The following is a 15,203-nucleotide window of genomic DNA, read 5'->3' as shown; positions in this document are numbered from 1 at the left end:
ATATTGTGGTCAGGTAGTTTACCTTTATAAGTGATTGTTTGCCACCAACAGGTCAGTTTGATGAGTGCCCAGAGCTATGGTTCCCGCTGGACCAACCAGTTTGTTACCTCCACGGGTCGCCTTCGCGGGGCCGTGGTTCGTATTAAGGAGTTGAAATTCCCGCGGAAGCGAGACATATCCAGGGAGATCATGAAGGAGATGCGATTGTTGCGCGAACTGCGTCACGATAACATCAACAGCTTCATTGGCGCCAGCGTGGAGCCAACACGCATTCTTCTAGTCACCGATTACTGTGCCAAAGGCAGTCTTTACGACATCATTGAGAACGAGGACATTAAGTTGGACGATCTATTCATCGCCTCGCTTATTCACGACCTCATAAAGGTATATTGAATTACAGTTTGTCAAATAAAAAGGGTGCTTAAGAGCGTTATGAAGTAGTCAAAATTTGCAATTGCTGTGTAGATTTTACTTACCAGTTAATATTTTAATTTCTTGCAGGGCATGATCTATATACACAACTCTCAGCTCGTCTATCATGGTAACCTTAAATCCTCAAACTGTGTGGTCACCTCGCGTTGGATGCTCCAAGTCACCGATTTCGGGCTGCACGAGTTGCGGCAGTGTGCCGAAAACGAATCCATCGGGGAGCATCAGCATTATCGAAGTAAGATATTGCAGCTTCATTCCGATTGTTTGATTGACTAATTGTTTGCGAACTATCTCCTATTTCTAGATCAACTTTGGCGCGCTCCAGAGCTGCTGCGGAATCACATTCACGGCAGCCAGAAGGGCGATGTCTATGCCTTTGCCATCATCATGTACGAGATATTTAGTCGTAAGGGTCCGTTCGGACAAATTAACTTTGAACCAAAGGAAATCGTAGACTATGTCAAGAAGCTGCCGCTCAAGGGAGAGGATCCCTTTCGGCCGGAAGTGGAGTCCATTATAGAGGCCGAGTCCTGTCCGGATTACGTACTGGCCTGCATCAGGGACTGCTGGGCTGAAGATCCCGAAGAGCGGCCCGAATTCAGTGTCATACGGTAAGAGAATTTAACTTTGTAATTAAATAAATGGTACATAATGTTCTACTCCCGACTGCCTTAAGCAATCGCTTGAAGAAGATGCGTGGTGGTAAGACCAAGAACATCATGGATCAAATGATGGAAATGATGGAGAAGTATGCCAACAACTTGGAGGACATTGTCACCGAGCGCACGCGTCTCCTGTGCGAGGAAAAGATGAAAACGGAGGATCTCCTGCATCGCATGCTACCGCAATCGGTGGCTGAAAAATTGACCATGGGTCAGGGTGTCGAGCCCGTTTCATATGATTTGGTATGTTGGTAATTCAAGGCTTTACACGCTCCCCAAAAGTTTAAAATTAATTCATAATGTCTAATGGAGTTTCCTATCTGTTAACTTCCACTAGGTAACCATATATTTTAGCGACATTGTTGGTTTTACTGCAATGTCGGCGGAGAGCACACCGCTGCAAGTGGTGAACTTTTTGAATGATCTCTACACAGTGTTCGATCGCATCATACGCGGCTATGATGTCTATAAAGTTGAAACCATTGGAGATGCTTACATGGTGGTAAGTAAGCTTACTCATGTTATATTTCCTATATTTATTCAAAAAATTCAGTTATTCAAAAAATCACTTTTTCCTTATATATTTTAGGTTTCGGGTCTGCCAATTAAGAACGGAGATCGACATGCAGGCGAGATAGCTTCGATGGCCCTGGAGCTGCTCCACGCTGTCAAGCAGCACCGCATAGCCCATCGTCCCAACGAGACGCTGAAGCTGCGCATTGGAATGCACACGGGTCCGGTGGTAGCGGGCGTGGTTGGTCTCACCATGCCGAGATACTGCCTTTTTGGTGACACCGTGAATACAGCGTCCCGGATGGAGAGCAACGGAGAGGCGCTAAAGATTCACATTTCCAATAAGTGCAAGCTGGCGCTGGACAAACTGGGTGGTGGCTACATAACCGAGAAACGTGGCCTGGTCAATATGAAGGGCAAGGGCGATGTGGTTACTTGGTGGCTAACCGGAGCCAACGAGAATGCTATTCAGAAGAAGTTAGTGGATATGATGGACATGCCGCCGCCGCTGTTTAGTCGACCTCGAAAGAGTCCAAAGCTAAATCCCGACTCCCGTCAGCCAAGCATCCAGGCCATGCACTTCTGCGGCACCGGATCAAGACGCCAGAGCACAGTTCCCAGGGCGATGGACGGCGAATCAACGTATAGCCTCCAGGGATCCGTGAGGGAATCACCGCGCATGGTCAGCAAACGTGACAGGGATCGAGAGCGACCCCCCATCAATGGACTGGGCGCAGGGCACTTCGTGGGGGGAGCTCTCCTCGAATCCGCACAGGCCTCGCTTAGCACGCTGAATCATTCCGAAACAAACGAAACTAACTGTGATATGGATGGGGGATCGGGAGGAGTGTCAGGATCTGGATCTGGATTAGTGCGTCAACCCAATGCACTGCACAAACCGTTGGCCATGGTGCGGCCGCACCGGATTATTAGTGCTGCCCAGCTACCCCAACTGGGAGATAACGATGATGACTCCGCAGACACGCTGTTGCGGGAGTCTCGCTCCCTGGATCCCATGCCCATGCAGCAACTGCGCAAACGTCACGACAGGGTAAAGTTGCCGCCCTCGAAGTTGTCCAAGAACAATTCCCGATCGCTGGACACGGGTGTATCGCTGATCAGTGGGAATCCCAACGGTGAAGTGCACTCGAGTCAACTGGATTTGGATAACGAGATGACCGCCAACCCGGTGGATGCCACCGATGGCTACGACGATGAGCTGGGCCTTCTGATGCGCCACGACAACGGCCAACTGCCTGCTCTCCGCTATTCAGGCAGCTTTCCCAACGCTCAGATTAGCATTGTTCCTACAGGAAGGTCAGCAGGAGGAGGAGGAGGAGGAAGAGAAGGAGGTGGGAGCAACTGTGCCAAGCATCTGAACAACAACTGCAACGGAGGAGTGAACGTCGAGGATGATCTTGAGTCGCCCCTGCTGCAACGCCAGGCATCGCTGTCGGTGCCGCCAGAGGAGATGCTGGCGCACAACAAACGTTGGCACTCACTGGAGCACATGGATGGTCCCGGTGGGCATGGCGGAAATAGCGTTAGCTATGCCGCCGATATTGATAACCGCCACCCCGGAGATCTGGACTTCTTCAGCGGTTCCTCCAATCAGCATCATAGATCCAAAGCGGCTGGTGGGAGTAAGCTGACTAACTGGATGACTAACATCTTCAAGGGCAACGGCGTGCGTAGCGGTGAGGCTAGGCGAGTAGGAATCCTGCCCAGCGGTGTGCACGGCGCACGAACCGGATTCACGGATATGGCGGCATCGGCAGCAGCCCGCGATCGTGAGAGTATAGTATAGAGATAAGGAGAAGGCAGTGTAGAAACTAAGGAAGAAGGAGCAGGATGACCAGGATGAGCTAAATAGCCGGATGAGAGAGATGGAAAAGTTACTCAGGAACCGAGTCGAGCAGGAAACGATCGTCTTTTGGCTTACTTCTTTGTTTTATGTATTGTAGTTTGTATGGATCGAACGAATTGTGTGTCTGTGTTGGAAGTCATCCACCTATAAACATATACCAGCCGGTTCTTAACTCTTTGATCGCTCTGGCATTGCGGGACTCTACATATGTGTCCTATGGGTTTCCAAACTATTTTTATTCGTTTTCGAGGAAAATCCTGCGATCCCGAAGTAGAAGCGAGCAGAAGCTGAAGCGAAAATCATACATAGCATATATTTTATAACTCTACATACATACATATTAGAGAAGCCGAAAAAACCGTCTAGTCACAAGGTCTTCAGACTAGTTATTGTTTTATATAAAATAAACACACACCCACACATCTAAATGTACGTTTGTAAATGTAACACATAAACACAACGACACACATATTTATACGACGATGGAGAATCAAAATCAAATATTTTATGTAAATGTAATCGAAATTTTCTGCTTTCCATACACGATGCGCAGCAGCAAACAAATTATGCTTAAACAGAAACTAGTTAATTTATGTATTTGAAAATCAAAACGAGCGTGAAAAATGTAATGTATCAATGTGTTTTGCTAGTACGTAGTTAAGTGCGTGTGATTGTACGTAATATTTAAGTCTCTAAAGCTAAAATAATAATTATAATTAATTGAACGCGAATTGTGAGCAGAGAAGAGCGAAAATGCGCCCGATGAGAGGTGTTTTAGCTGTATGTATGTATGTATGTATATTTTTAAATGAAAATTTGTTAAATTTGCCATATATAAATACAAACGAGAAACTATTAAAAGTGTGTTTGTCCAGATATGCTTAAATGGTGCAAAATGTTCAATAGATGGTAGATACGAGGGTGAATCCTGCGGGAAAGACTAGAAACTTGGAGAACACTTCTTCTAAAAGAAACATTTTTAAAATATTCCGAGCACTGGGAACAGTTGTGTTTTGTGTTTCGACAAACATTTCTGAAGTCGTGGTGAATACAAAAAAACATGTTAAGCATATAAGAGATCACTGTAAGTGTGATCTCACGATAAGATCTCTGTAAGTTCTTGCAACTAAAGCCATCGATTCATTGGAACTCCTTTTGAAATGTTTATGCACTGGGAACAGTGAAACGTATGGGAAGACTTCGTGGGTTTTATCAAGAGTTCTTCTTGGGCAGAAAGAAAACATTTGTTTTTTCCTGTGAGTATTATATTTGCTCCAAATGATTATGTATTATTTTACGCTTTTAGTTTATTGGAACTCCTTTTGAAATGTTTATGCACTGGGAACAGTGAAACGTATGGGAAGACTTCGTGGGTTTTATCAAGAGTTCTTCTTGGGCAGAAAGAAAACATTTGTTTTTTCCTGTGAGTATTATATTTGCTCCAAATGATTATGTATTATTTTACGCTTTTAGTTTATTTTTTAACTTCAATTTAATAAGATAACTAAGCATTAGTGACAGATGTTGACATATGTAAGTACGTACGTATGTTTAATGTAAAATACAATGTCAAAAATGAGGTAGCAGTTTTCAAGACCGCAAAATAAAGTTGATTTCTCATAAATTCAAAAATATAAAAAAAGGAAATAGTCATATTTCTTGAACATAAAAGAATAATAAATGGATGGACCTCAATATAATTTTGAATGTACGTCCATGTAGCGTCGATGAGTTAGCTGCGTTAGAGGAACGGCGGAATTTGGAATACGGGGAAGTTTTTAATTAATTATTTTTTCGATATTTAGAGCTGAGTTCTATAAACTGAACTCGTACATAGATAGTTAGATCTTTTCTTTCTTAACATTATTTAATTTTTTTTGGAATTCACCTCCAAATAACGGAAAAAAATAAATAAATAGGAAAGTTCTCCATGTTTCATGTTTCACCGTGCTGCACTTGAATTTTGACTACCGATGAAAAGGCGCGCGATTTAAATAATCGATGATTGCAAGCAACTATCGATGCTGAACTCTATTTGGAACAGTCGATTATATCGAATAAACATCTGTAATCGTTTAAACCTATTGAAAACAAAGCAATTTTCGTGGTCTTTTGGCCAGTATTTAATATAAATTCGCTGGCAAAAGTCGCGTATTAATTGCAAAAGAACACATATTTACCTCCCCTCCCCCGATTGCTTGTTGCGCCTGTGCGGATTCTTCTTTTGCATGTCGACTGGGCGGGCAAAAGAAAGTTAGCACGGAGAACAACAACGCAGGTGACTTGACCTCGCAACGAAGGAGGAGCACATCGAGATGCAGAGCTACGGCCCCGGAGCCCAGACAGCTCCGGCCGTCAAGCGCCGCACGGACAGCTACGAGGCTGCCCAGCAACAGCAGCAGTCGCCGGAGAGCGACGAGGAGTACGTGAACACCAGGATACTGCGGCGCCAAGTGCAGCTGCAGTCCACTCCGGTGGCCCCGGTGGTGCCCATGCCCATATCCGCCGGTAGTGGCACTGCCCCACCCTCCGTGGATGGCCGCGAGGAGCAGCCCGAATTCCCCGGATCCTCGGCTGCATCTTACCAGGAGGAGCGAATGCGCAGGAAGCTTCAGTTCTTCTTTATGAACCCCATTGAGAAATGGCAGGCCAAGCGGAAATTTCCGTACAAGTTCGTTGTGCAGGTGAGTTCACATCCGGGTTTCATTTGCAGTTCACATCTGGATGAATGCTAGTTAATTGAAGTCGTGTGATGCGCGGCGTTTGGGGGCGGAACTCGGGTGACACATCTGAACCACTTATTTAGGCATTTCTCTTAATTTACAGACGCCTTTAAACAGCCGTCTCCGATCTTCAATGTTTGTCTAGATTTCGAGCATGTAAAATGGGGTAGAGTCAACACAGTCTTGATTACTTTGCTTGCATTGTTAAGCCCCTCCACTCTTATCGATGCCTTATCTGATAGGTCCAACTATTGTTAGCACAATACGTAATAAACAAAGTGAAAATTCAAGAATTTTATGGCTAGAAACTGCGTGTGGACGCTTTTGTAGAACCCAAAAAGTTATTTAATATGCGATAAACATCGTGGTCAGGGGGATTTCTTTTGTGCGATTTTTAATGATTAATGCGAAAATGTTATGACTAGTCTTTAAGTCTACACTTAGTCTCTAAGGTCTACAACTAAATTAGATTTCCTGTAGATACCCAATAAATATAGTCTGACGCATGCTCTAACATAATTCGGCTTCTATTTATAGCCCAGCCTCTAGATCTCTGAACTGGCGACCAAGAAAAGGTCCGTCCCCTGAGGCCAAAAGGCAAATAGAAACTTTAAAAGTTATACTATAAACATTTCTTAGCAACTCAAGAATTTTTCTCTTAGATTGTAAAAATCTTTCTGGTGACGATGCAATTGTGCCTTTTTGCCCACTCGCGGTATAACCACATCAACTACACGGGTGATAACCGATTTGCCTTCTCACATCTATTCCTGCGCGGCTGGGATTCTTCCCGGGAGGTGGAGAGTTATCCGCCTGCTGTGGGTCCCTTTGCTCTATACCTCAAATCGGAGTTCTTCGACACTGTGCAGTATGCAGTCAATGGCTACGCGAATGTAAGCCGATCTATTGGACCATACGACTACCCGACGCCCAATAACACAATGCCGCCACTAAAGCTTTGCCTGCAGAACTATAGAGAGGGCACCATATTTGGCTTTAATGAGTCCTACATTTTCGATCCACATATCGACGAGGTGTGTGAGCGACTACCTCCGAACGTAACCACCATTGGGGTGGAGAATTACCTCAGGCAGCGCGATGTGGAGGTCAATTTTGCATCTCTTGTCTCCGCACAGTTGACGTTCAAGATAAAGACGGTTAATTTCAAGGCAAATGGTGGACCTCTTTCTGCTCCTGATTGTTTTCGGTTTGACATTTCCATAACGTTTAACAACCGAGACCATGACGGGCAAATGCTGCTCTCACTGGATGCGGAGGCGACGCGGCTGAAGTGCCACGGAGCAACGGACTTCATATCAGACGCCAATTTCGATTCCATGCTGCGAAGCGTACTTAATATATTCGTCCTACTAACATGCGCACTATCCTTTGCACTCTGTACAAGGGCTCTGTGGAGAGCATATCTGCTGAGATGTACAACTGTCAACTTTTTCCGTTCGCAATTCGGCAAGGAGCTGAGCTTTGACGGCCGACTGGAATTCGTTAACTTTTGGTGAGTCCTTTGTTTTGTGTTATAAAAACCTCGGCTATATTGGCAACAAGTATTACCCATAATGCTGAAGGTTAGGCCGACGTAAACCCAAAAATTATCAGAAAGGTTGCAGACTATAATAAACCGTTTTGCTTTCGCAGGTACATCATGATCATTTTCAATGACGTCCTTTTGATCATTGGATCAGCTCTAAAAGAGCAAATCGAGGGAAGGTACTTGGTGGTGGACCAATGGGATACCTGCTCGCTTTTTCTGGGAATTGGCAACCTGCTTGTTTGGTTCGGAGTGCTGCGCTACCTCGGCTTCTTCAAAACCTACAACGTTGTGATACTGACGCTGAAAAAGGCGGCACCAAAGATTCTGCGCTTCCTTATCGCCGCCTTGCTGATCTATGCTGGATTTGTGTTTTGCGGCTGGCTGATCTTGGGACCCTATCACATGAAGTTCCGATCGCTGGCTACAACGTCAGAGTGCTTGTTTGCGCTGATAAACGGTGATGATATGTTCGCCACCTTTGCCACGCTTTCCAGCAAGGCCACCTGGCTGTGGTGGTTCTGCCAGATCTACTTGTACTCGTTCATATCCTTGTACATTTATGTGGTCCTGTCGCTGTTCATTGCCGTCATAATGGATGCCTACGACACGATAAAGGCGTATTACAAGGATGGCTTTCCCACCACCGATCTCAAGGCATTTGTCGGAACGCGCACTGCAGAGGACATTAGTTCTGGTGTCTTCATGACCGACCTGGACGACTTCGACCAGACGAGCTTCCTTGACGTGGTGAAGAGCATTTGCTGCTGTGGACGGTGCGGTCGGCATCAGGAGCCCGCCCAGCCCAACAGTGGTTACACCAGCCTTTCTAGTATTATGAAGTAACTGGGTGCGCTATGTCGACCCGCAGGTCTTCATTTTGTTTTGTTTTGTCAGCTTTATGTGTGTAGTCAAACTTGTTGTTAGCTTTTTGTATTAGTTTGTTAATTTGCCAAAGCACTTGAACCGAGATAAGAGAAACCATAACGTACGTACCTATGAGAAATTCCAAAAGCAGCTGCTCTGATCACAAACAGCGGGCATGTTCCGATTTTATCTTTCGCAGCAATGGCTTTAATTCGGTTTGCAGAAATATAATTCTGACTGAAATTCATTTTTCTTCAATACAAAAATTACAAAATGTATAAGACCAAAAGGAAAAACTAAATGTAAGGCGAATTTGTGTCATTTCTGCGAAAGTAAAATCCGAAAAATGACTAAGAAAGGGCACCAAGCAACGCTGTACGCTGGGAAACCACAAAGTCGCAAATTTGTTTTTGTAACGCGAGATATTAAGTGTGTGATATAATGTGGAACCAGAATCGGAGAACAATGGAAATTATATTAGAGGGAGCTATTTTTGTTAGCGATATCGACATGGGCCTGGTCAAGATCTTCCATGAAAACGAATGCATCCGAATCGAGTTTTCATAGAAATCTGAAAGTCACAGCAAAAAATTGTATAAAACTGCACTGGTCGACAAAATGAGATTTTTGGCAGTCTAAGCAAATAGTTATTTTAGAAAGTGTTTAGTTCGGCATAACACAACATCGATTTTTGTCGACTTGTGTCAATTTCAGAAGCCATAGATAAGGAAACATTAGGTAACTATATTTTATGTGTACAATGAAAACTTTGTATTTATAACCAAAAACCACAAACACAATAAACTGTTTATAGAACGATTGAATTGAACAAATTGCACTTTGAACCAAAATTTATTACAACGATATGCAACAAAAATGTGTACAACAAAAATAATTAATTGTGAGCTTAACCAAAACGAGGAACAATGAAGTCTACTTTTATCTTCAGATGTAGGTGGCGCAATGTTTTAATGTTTTGACCAGGAAGACAATCGTTAAATTATTTTGTGGTAAGGATACATCCAAAACAGTCAACATAATAAGTGTCAAGAAACCAAGCGAAACATTTCTACAATCGGATAATTGCATTGCAAGAAAAGAAAACCCAATAAAAGGGAAAGGAATAAATGGTTTCACAGTAATTGGACATTTAATAATTTGGCCGATGTTAAATTTTTGCGGTTTTAAGCGTGAATTTCATTGAATGTTTTGCAAGAATTCGCCGAAACGAGATGAGCAAATTTTAATGAAATGGAAAACTGGTTCTCCAATTGACGTAAATTTCATCAGGCAGATGCTGTGCGTCTTCGTTGAAGCGGAAACCGTCCAAGCCAAAGACTTATTTTACTTAATCTTAATTGGAAATTCGAGCCGAGTGGCACCAGCCTGGCCAGTTGGCAGTCTAGCCTTATTCCTCTATGCAAATGTCAAGAGTGGCAAAAATAGACAATGACAATTCAGAAAGGTCCCTCGCCGATCCGCAAAGCACTTTGGCACACTTTAGAGTTGGAGCCACTAGAAATCAGAAAGAAACTGGAAAAAAAGCTGAATAAAACGCTCAAGTTGGTGGCAGTTCGTCACGCCTTTAGACGCCTCTCTGTCAGCTGGCAGTCGTCGAGCCACGACGTACCGCTCTGTGGGCCATAAATGGCTTTAATTTGGCTTTAAAATGATCAAGGTCGCTGCGGGTAAAAAACTGCTTTTAAATTGGAACGGCCAGACGACGCAGAGGAACTACTTAGCAGTCAAATTATAAAAAATAATCGAAGATGTATCTTTCTTCAAGTTTGTTTGAAGAAATACGAACTTGCAATACACTTTCCGGTTAATTTTAGAAAAGAAGCAAACACAGTTTCTTATTTTACTTGACATAGCTAAGATACATTCTTCTTATTGATTATTAATTGTTGAGCCATATCCATTGAATCTCCTCATGTAGAATATAATATCTATATTATTATAAAGTTCTAACTAGGCTTGAATATTTTATTGGTCAAGAAATTTGTATTCGGCATTCCACAGTCTTCGGGTGGAGACGTGTTTCTTTCAAGCTACGAATAGCAAGTTCTAAAAACTACAACAGTATAGTGAAAGTTAAACACAAAGTGTAAAGTGCAGTTTGCACAACTAACAATTATTGACTATAGTAATTATTTACTAAAATAAATAATTATTCCATATTGTTCTGGTAATTGTTATATGTGGACTTAGAACAATGAATCAAAACGACATACGTTCTCAGCGACAATGTGAACAAGACGAGCGCCGGCTCTCTTTACAACGCAACAATGCATACTTTTCTTTCGTCTCACCGCAAATCGGTGATCGAGCACCCTCACCTTCAACTATCTCGAAACTTTTGCCCTCAGCGAACGACAGACCGCGTTCTTGCTCTCCCTCTCTGCCTGCTTCGGCTCACAAGTCGTGGAGCGAAGAGACCGCCTCTCCTACCCCGCTCCTCTCGCAGCGCCAAACGACCGTCCCGGGCAACTGTAACACTGCAATAACGAGTGCAGTGACCTCACTGGCAACTGCCACAACATCAACTTCGTCAGCGGCCCAACTAATTATCGCTGTGCCAGCTGTAAATAATTCAGCAGCACTGACCGTTTGCAACAACAATAATGCACGTAAAGAAGAATCAAAACAAAAGCAGAAGTCGATTTCGACTGTGCAGACTGGCATGGATCGCTACATCCAAATCAAGAGAAAGCTCAGCCCTCAAAACAATAAGGCAGGTAATCAACCCAAAATCAATCGAACCAACAACGGCAATGAAAACTCTGCAGTAAATAATTCAAACCGATATGCTATCTTGGCTGATTCTGCGACCGAACAACCCAACGAAAAAACGGTAGGGGAACCAAAAAAGACCAGGCCTCCACCAATTTTCATACGAGAACAAAGTACAAATGCACTTGTAAATAAACTCGTTGCTTTGATTGGTGACAGCAAGTTCCACATTATCCCACTTAAAAAAGGAAATATTCATGAAATAAAACTACAGATCCAAACAGAAGCAGACCACCGTATAGTGACTAAATACCTAAATGATGCTGGTAAAAACTACTACACATACCAATTAAAAAGTTGCAAAGGGCTACAGGTAGTACTTAAGGGCATTGAAGCAACAGTGACACCAGCTGAGATAATTGAGGCTCTGAAGACCAAAAACTTTTCTGCAAAGACAGCTATTAATATTTTAAACAAAGACAAAGTTCCGCAGCCACTATTCAAAATAGAACTCGAACCAGAGCTCCAGGCACTAAAGAAAAACGAAGTGCACCCAATATACAATTTACAGTACTTGCTACATCGGAGGATCACCGTGGAGGAGCCGCACAAACGTATCAATCCAGTTCAATGTACTAATTGCCAAGAATACGGCCACACCAAGGCATACTGCACCCTTAAGTCCGTATGTGTTGTCTGTAGCGAACCTCATACTACCGCAAACTGCCCCAAAAACAAGGACGATAAGTCTGTGAAGAAATGCAGTAACTGCGGGGAAAAACATACTGCAAACTACAGAGGCTGTGTGGTGTACAAAGAATTGAAGAGCCGCCTAAACAAACGTATTGCCACAGCACATACATACAACAAAGTCAATTTCTACTCTCCGCAACCGATTTTTCAACCACCCCTAACTGTCCCAAGCACTACTCCAACAATTTCTTTCGCTAGCGCCCTAAAATCCGGACTAGAAGTGCCCGCCCCACCGACAAGAACTGCTCATTCCGAACATACACCGACAAACATCCAACAAACACAACAAAGTGGCATCGAAGCTATGATGCTATCCCTACAGCAAAGCATGAAAGACTTCATGACGTTCATGCAAAATACTTTGCAAGAGCTCATGAAAAACCAAAATATCCTGATTCAACTTCTTGTATCTTCAAAATCCCCATAATGGCTTCCCTACGGATATCTCTGTGGAACGCAAATGGCGTTTCACGGCATACACAAGAGCTCACACAGTTCATTTACGAAAAAAACATCGACGTAATGCTACTATCAGAAACGCACCTCACAAATAAAAACAATTTTCATATACCAGGATACTTGTTCTATGGTACAAATCATCCAGATGGTAAAGCTCATGGAGGCACTGGAATACTCATCAGAAATCGCATAAAACACCACCACTTAAACAATTTTGACAAAAACTACTTACAATCTACGTCCATAGCCTTACAACTCAACAATGGTTCAACGACTCTAGCCGCAGTCTACTGCCCACCGCGCTTTCCAATCTCTGAGGATCAATTCATGGAATTCTTTAACACACTAGGTGACAGGTTCATCGCAGCGGGTGACTATAACGCCAAGCACACCCATTGGGGATCACGACTTGTGTCGCCAAAGGGTAAGCAATTGTACAATGCGCTTACGAAGCCAGAAAACAAGCTAGACTATGTATCCCCGGGTAAGCCTACATACTGGCCAGCAGACCCAAGAAAAATCCCAGACCTGATCGATTTTGCAATTACTAAACATGTCCCCCGCAACATGGTCACCGCCGAAGCACTAGCAGATTTATCATCAGATCACTCACCTGTTTTTCTAAATATGCTAACTCGCCCCCACATCGTCGACCCACCGTATAGACTCACAAATTTTAGAACAAACTGGCCAAGGTATCAGAAGTATGTCTGTTCACACATAGAACTAACGACGGCATTATCTACAAAGGAGGATATAGACAAGTCAACGGAAACTCTTGAAAACATTTTAGTTTCGGCTGCAAAGGCTTCAACCCCGCCAGTGACGTATGCAAAACCAAACTACATCAAAACTAATCGCGAAATCGAGCGGCTGGTTTTAGATAAACGACGCCTACGAAGGGATTGGCAGTCTAATAGATCACCAATTACTAAGCACATGCTTAAGATAGCCACACGCAGGCTTACCAATGCTCTCAAACAAGAGGAAAAAAACAGCCAACGTTCATATATCGAGCAACTCTCTCCCACCAGCACTAAGTACCCTCTTTGGAGAGCTCACAGAAACCTAAAGACTCCAATAGCGCCAATTATGCCACTACGAAGTCCCTCTGGCACCTGGTTTCGAAGTGATGAAGAAAGAGCCAGTGCTTTCGCTGACCATTTACAAAATGTATTCCGACCAAACCCCTCTACCAACACATTTATTCTCCCTCCTTTAATAGCAGCCAATCTAGATCCTCAAGAACCCTTTGAATTCCGACCATGTGAACTAGCAAAGGTTATCAAAGAGCAACTGAACCCAAGAAAATCGCCTGGCTACGACCTAATAACTCCAAGAATGCTCATTGAACTCCCAAAGTGTGCTATTCTTCACATCTGCCTGTTGTTCAACGCAATCGCCAAGCTTGGATACTTCCCTCAAAAATGGAAAAAGTCGACCATAGTAATGATTCCAAAGCCAGGAAAAGATAAAACGCAGCCATCATCATATAGACCGATAAGCTTACTAACATGTCTTTCAAAGCTGTTTGAAAAAATGCTACTCCTTCGGATTAGCCCTCATCTTAGAATAAACAACACACTTCCAACACATCAATTTGGCTTTAGAGAAAAACATGGAACCATCGAACAGGTCAACCGAATCACGTCAGAAATTCGTACTGCTTTTGAACATCGAGAATACTGCACAGCCATTTTTCTAGACGTCGCGCAGGCATTTGACAGAGTGTGGCTCGATGGACTTTTGTTTAAAATAATCAAGCTGTTGCCCCAAAACACACATAAGCTACTGAAGTCATACCTATATAACAGAGTGTTTGCAATAAGATGCGATACAAGCACTTCACGCGATTGCGCAATCGAAGCTGGAGTGCCGCAAGGCAGTGTACTGGGTCCAATCTTATACACCCTGTATACGGCGGATTTCCCCATAGACTACAATCTAACAACCTCCACGTTCGCTGATGATACCGCGATACTCAGTCGCTCGAAATGCCCAATAAAAGCCACGGCACTCCTATCCCGACACTTAACATCTGTAGAACGATGGCTTGCCGACTGGAGAATTTCAATAAATGTTCAAAAATGCAAGCAGGTTACCTTTACCTTAAACAAACAAACATGCCCACCACTGGTCTTGAATAACATATGCATTCCACAAGCCGACGAGGTAACATATCTGGGAGTTCATCTGGACAGGCGGCTCACTTGGCGCAAACATATAGAAGCCAAATCGAAACATCTTAAACTTAAAGCAAGGAACCTCCACTGGCTCATAAATGCTCGCTCTCCACTTAGTCTGGAGTTCAAAGCTCTTCTATACAACTCCGTCTTAAAACCTATCTGGACTTACGGCTCCGAGCTGTGGGGCAACGCATCCAGAAGTAACATAGACATTATTCAGCGAGCACAGTCAAGAATTCTGAGAATTATCACTGGAGCGCCGTGGTACCTTCGGAACGAAAACATACACAGAGACCTAAAAATCAAATTAGTAATCGAAGTAATAGCTGAGAAAAAAACGAAGTATAACGAAAAGCTGACCACCCATACAAATCCCCTCGCAAGAAAACTAATCCGAGTATGCAGTCAAAGCCGGCTGCACCGCAACGACCTCCCAGCCCAGCAATAAACTTATTAGGGCAT

The 15,203-nt window shown here is 43.6% G+C and overlaps 3 protein-coding genes across 8 annotated transcripts in view; all 3 read left to right on the top strand.

Moving 5' to 3' along the window:
• Positions 1 to 4,331, top strand: part of Gyc76C (Guanylyl cyclase at 76C) — a 42,627-nt gene extending 38,296 nt beyond the window's left edge. For all 4 annotated transcript variants that reach the window (NM_001170003.2, NM_001170004.2, NM_001275134.1 and 1 more), the window contains 6 exons: positions 52 to 384; positions 502 to 667; positions 737 to 1,043; positions 1,109 to 1,337; positions 1,432 to 1,596; positions 1,684 to 4,331. In NM_001170003.2, coding sequence (NP_001163474.1) covers positions 52 to 384; positions 502 to 667; positions 737 to 1,043; positions 1,109 to 1,337; positions 1,432 to 1,596; positions 1,684 to 3,414 — 2,931 coding nt within the window. In that variant the 3' untranslated portion in view covers positions 3,415 to 4,331. The remainder of the gene's footprint in view (positions 1 to 51; positions 385 to 501; positions 668 to 736; positions 1,044 to 1,108; positions 1,338 to 1,431; positions 1,597 to 1,683) is intronic.
• Positions 1 to 15,203, top strand: part of CG42637 (uncharacterized protein) — a 74,043-nt gene that overhangs the window by 38,296 nt on the left and 20,544 nt on the right. The window lies entirely within an intron of this gene.
• Positions 5,530 to 9,440, top strand: CG42638 (uncharacterized protein). The gene is made up of 3 exons (NM_001170001.2): positions 5,530 to 6,158; positions 6,860 to 7,710; positions 7,851 to 9,440. Exons 1-3 carry the CDS (start codon positions 5,790 to 5,792, stop codon positions 8,587 to 8,589), a joined length of 1,959 nt encoding a protein of 652 aa, NP_001163472.1. The 5' UTR covers positions 5,530 to 5,789; the 3' UTR covers positions 8,590 to 9,440.

The sequence above is a fragment of the Drosophila melanogaster genome, chromosome 3L (assembly GCF_000001215.4).
Source record: "Drosophila melanogaster chromosome 3L".
Taxonomy (NCBI): domain Eukaryota; kingdom Metazoa; phylum Arthropoda; class Insecta; order Diptera; family Drosophilidae; genus Drosophila; species Drosophila melanogaster.
Note: the sequence above shows the minus strand (reverse complement) of the source record. Positions and strands in the feature narration are given on the sequence as shown.

Coding starts and splice junctions, on each gene's coding strand:
- CG42638 (NM_001170001.2), top strand. CDS start 5,790: ATGCAGAGCTACGGCCCCGGAGCCCAGACAGCTCCGGCCGTCAAGCGC. Junction 6,159..6,859: donor CGTACAAGTTCGTTGTGCAG/GTGAGTTCACAT, acceptor TTTTTCTCTTAG/ATTGTAAAAATCTTTCTGGT. Junction 7,711..7,850: donor CTGGAATTCGTTAACTTTTG/GTGAGTCCTTTG, acceptor TTGCTTTCGCAG/GTACATCATGATCATTTTCA.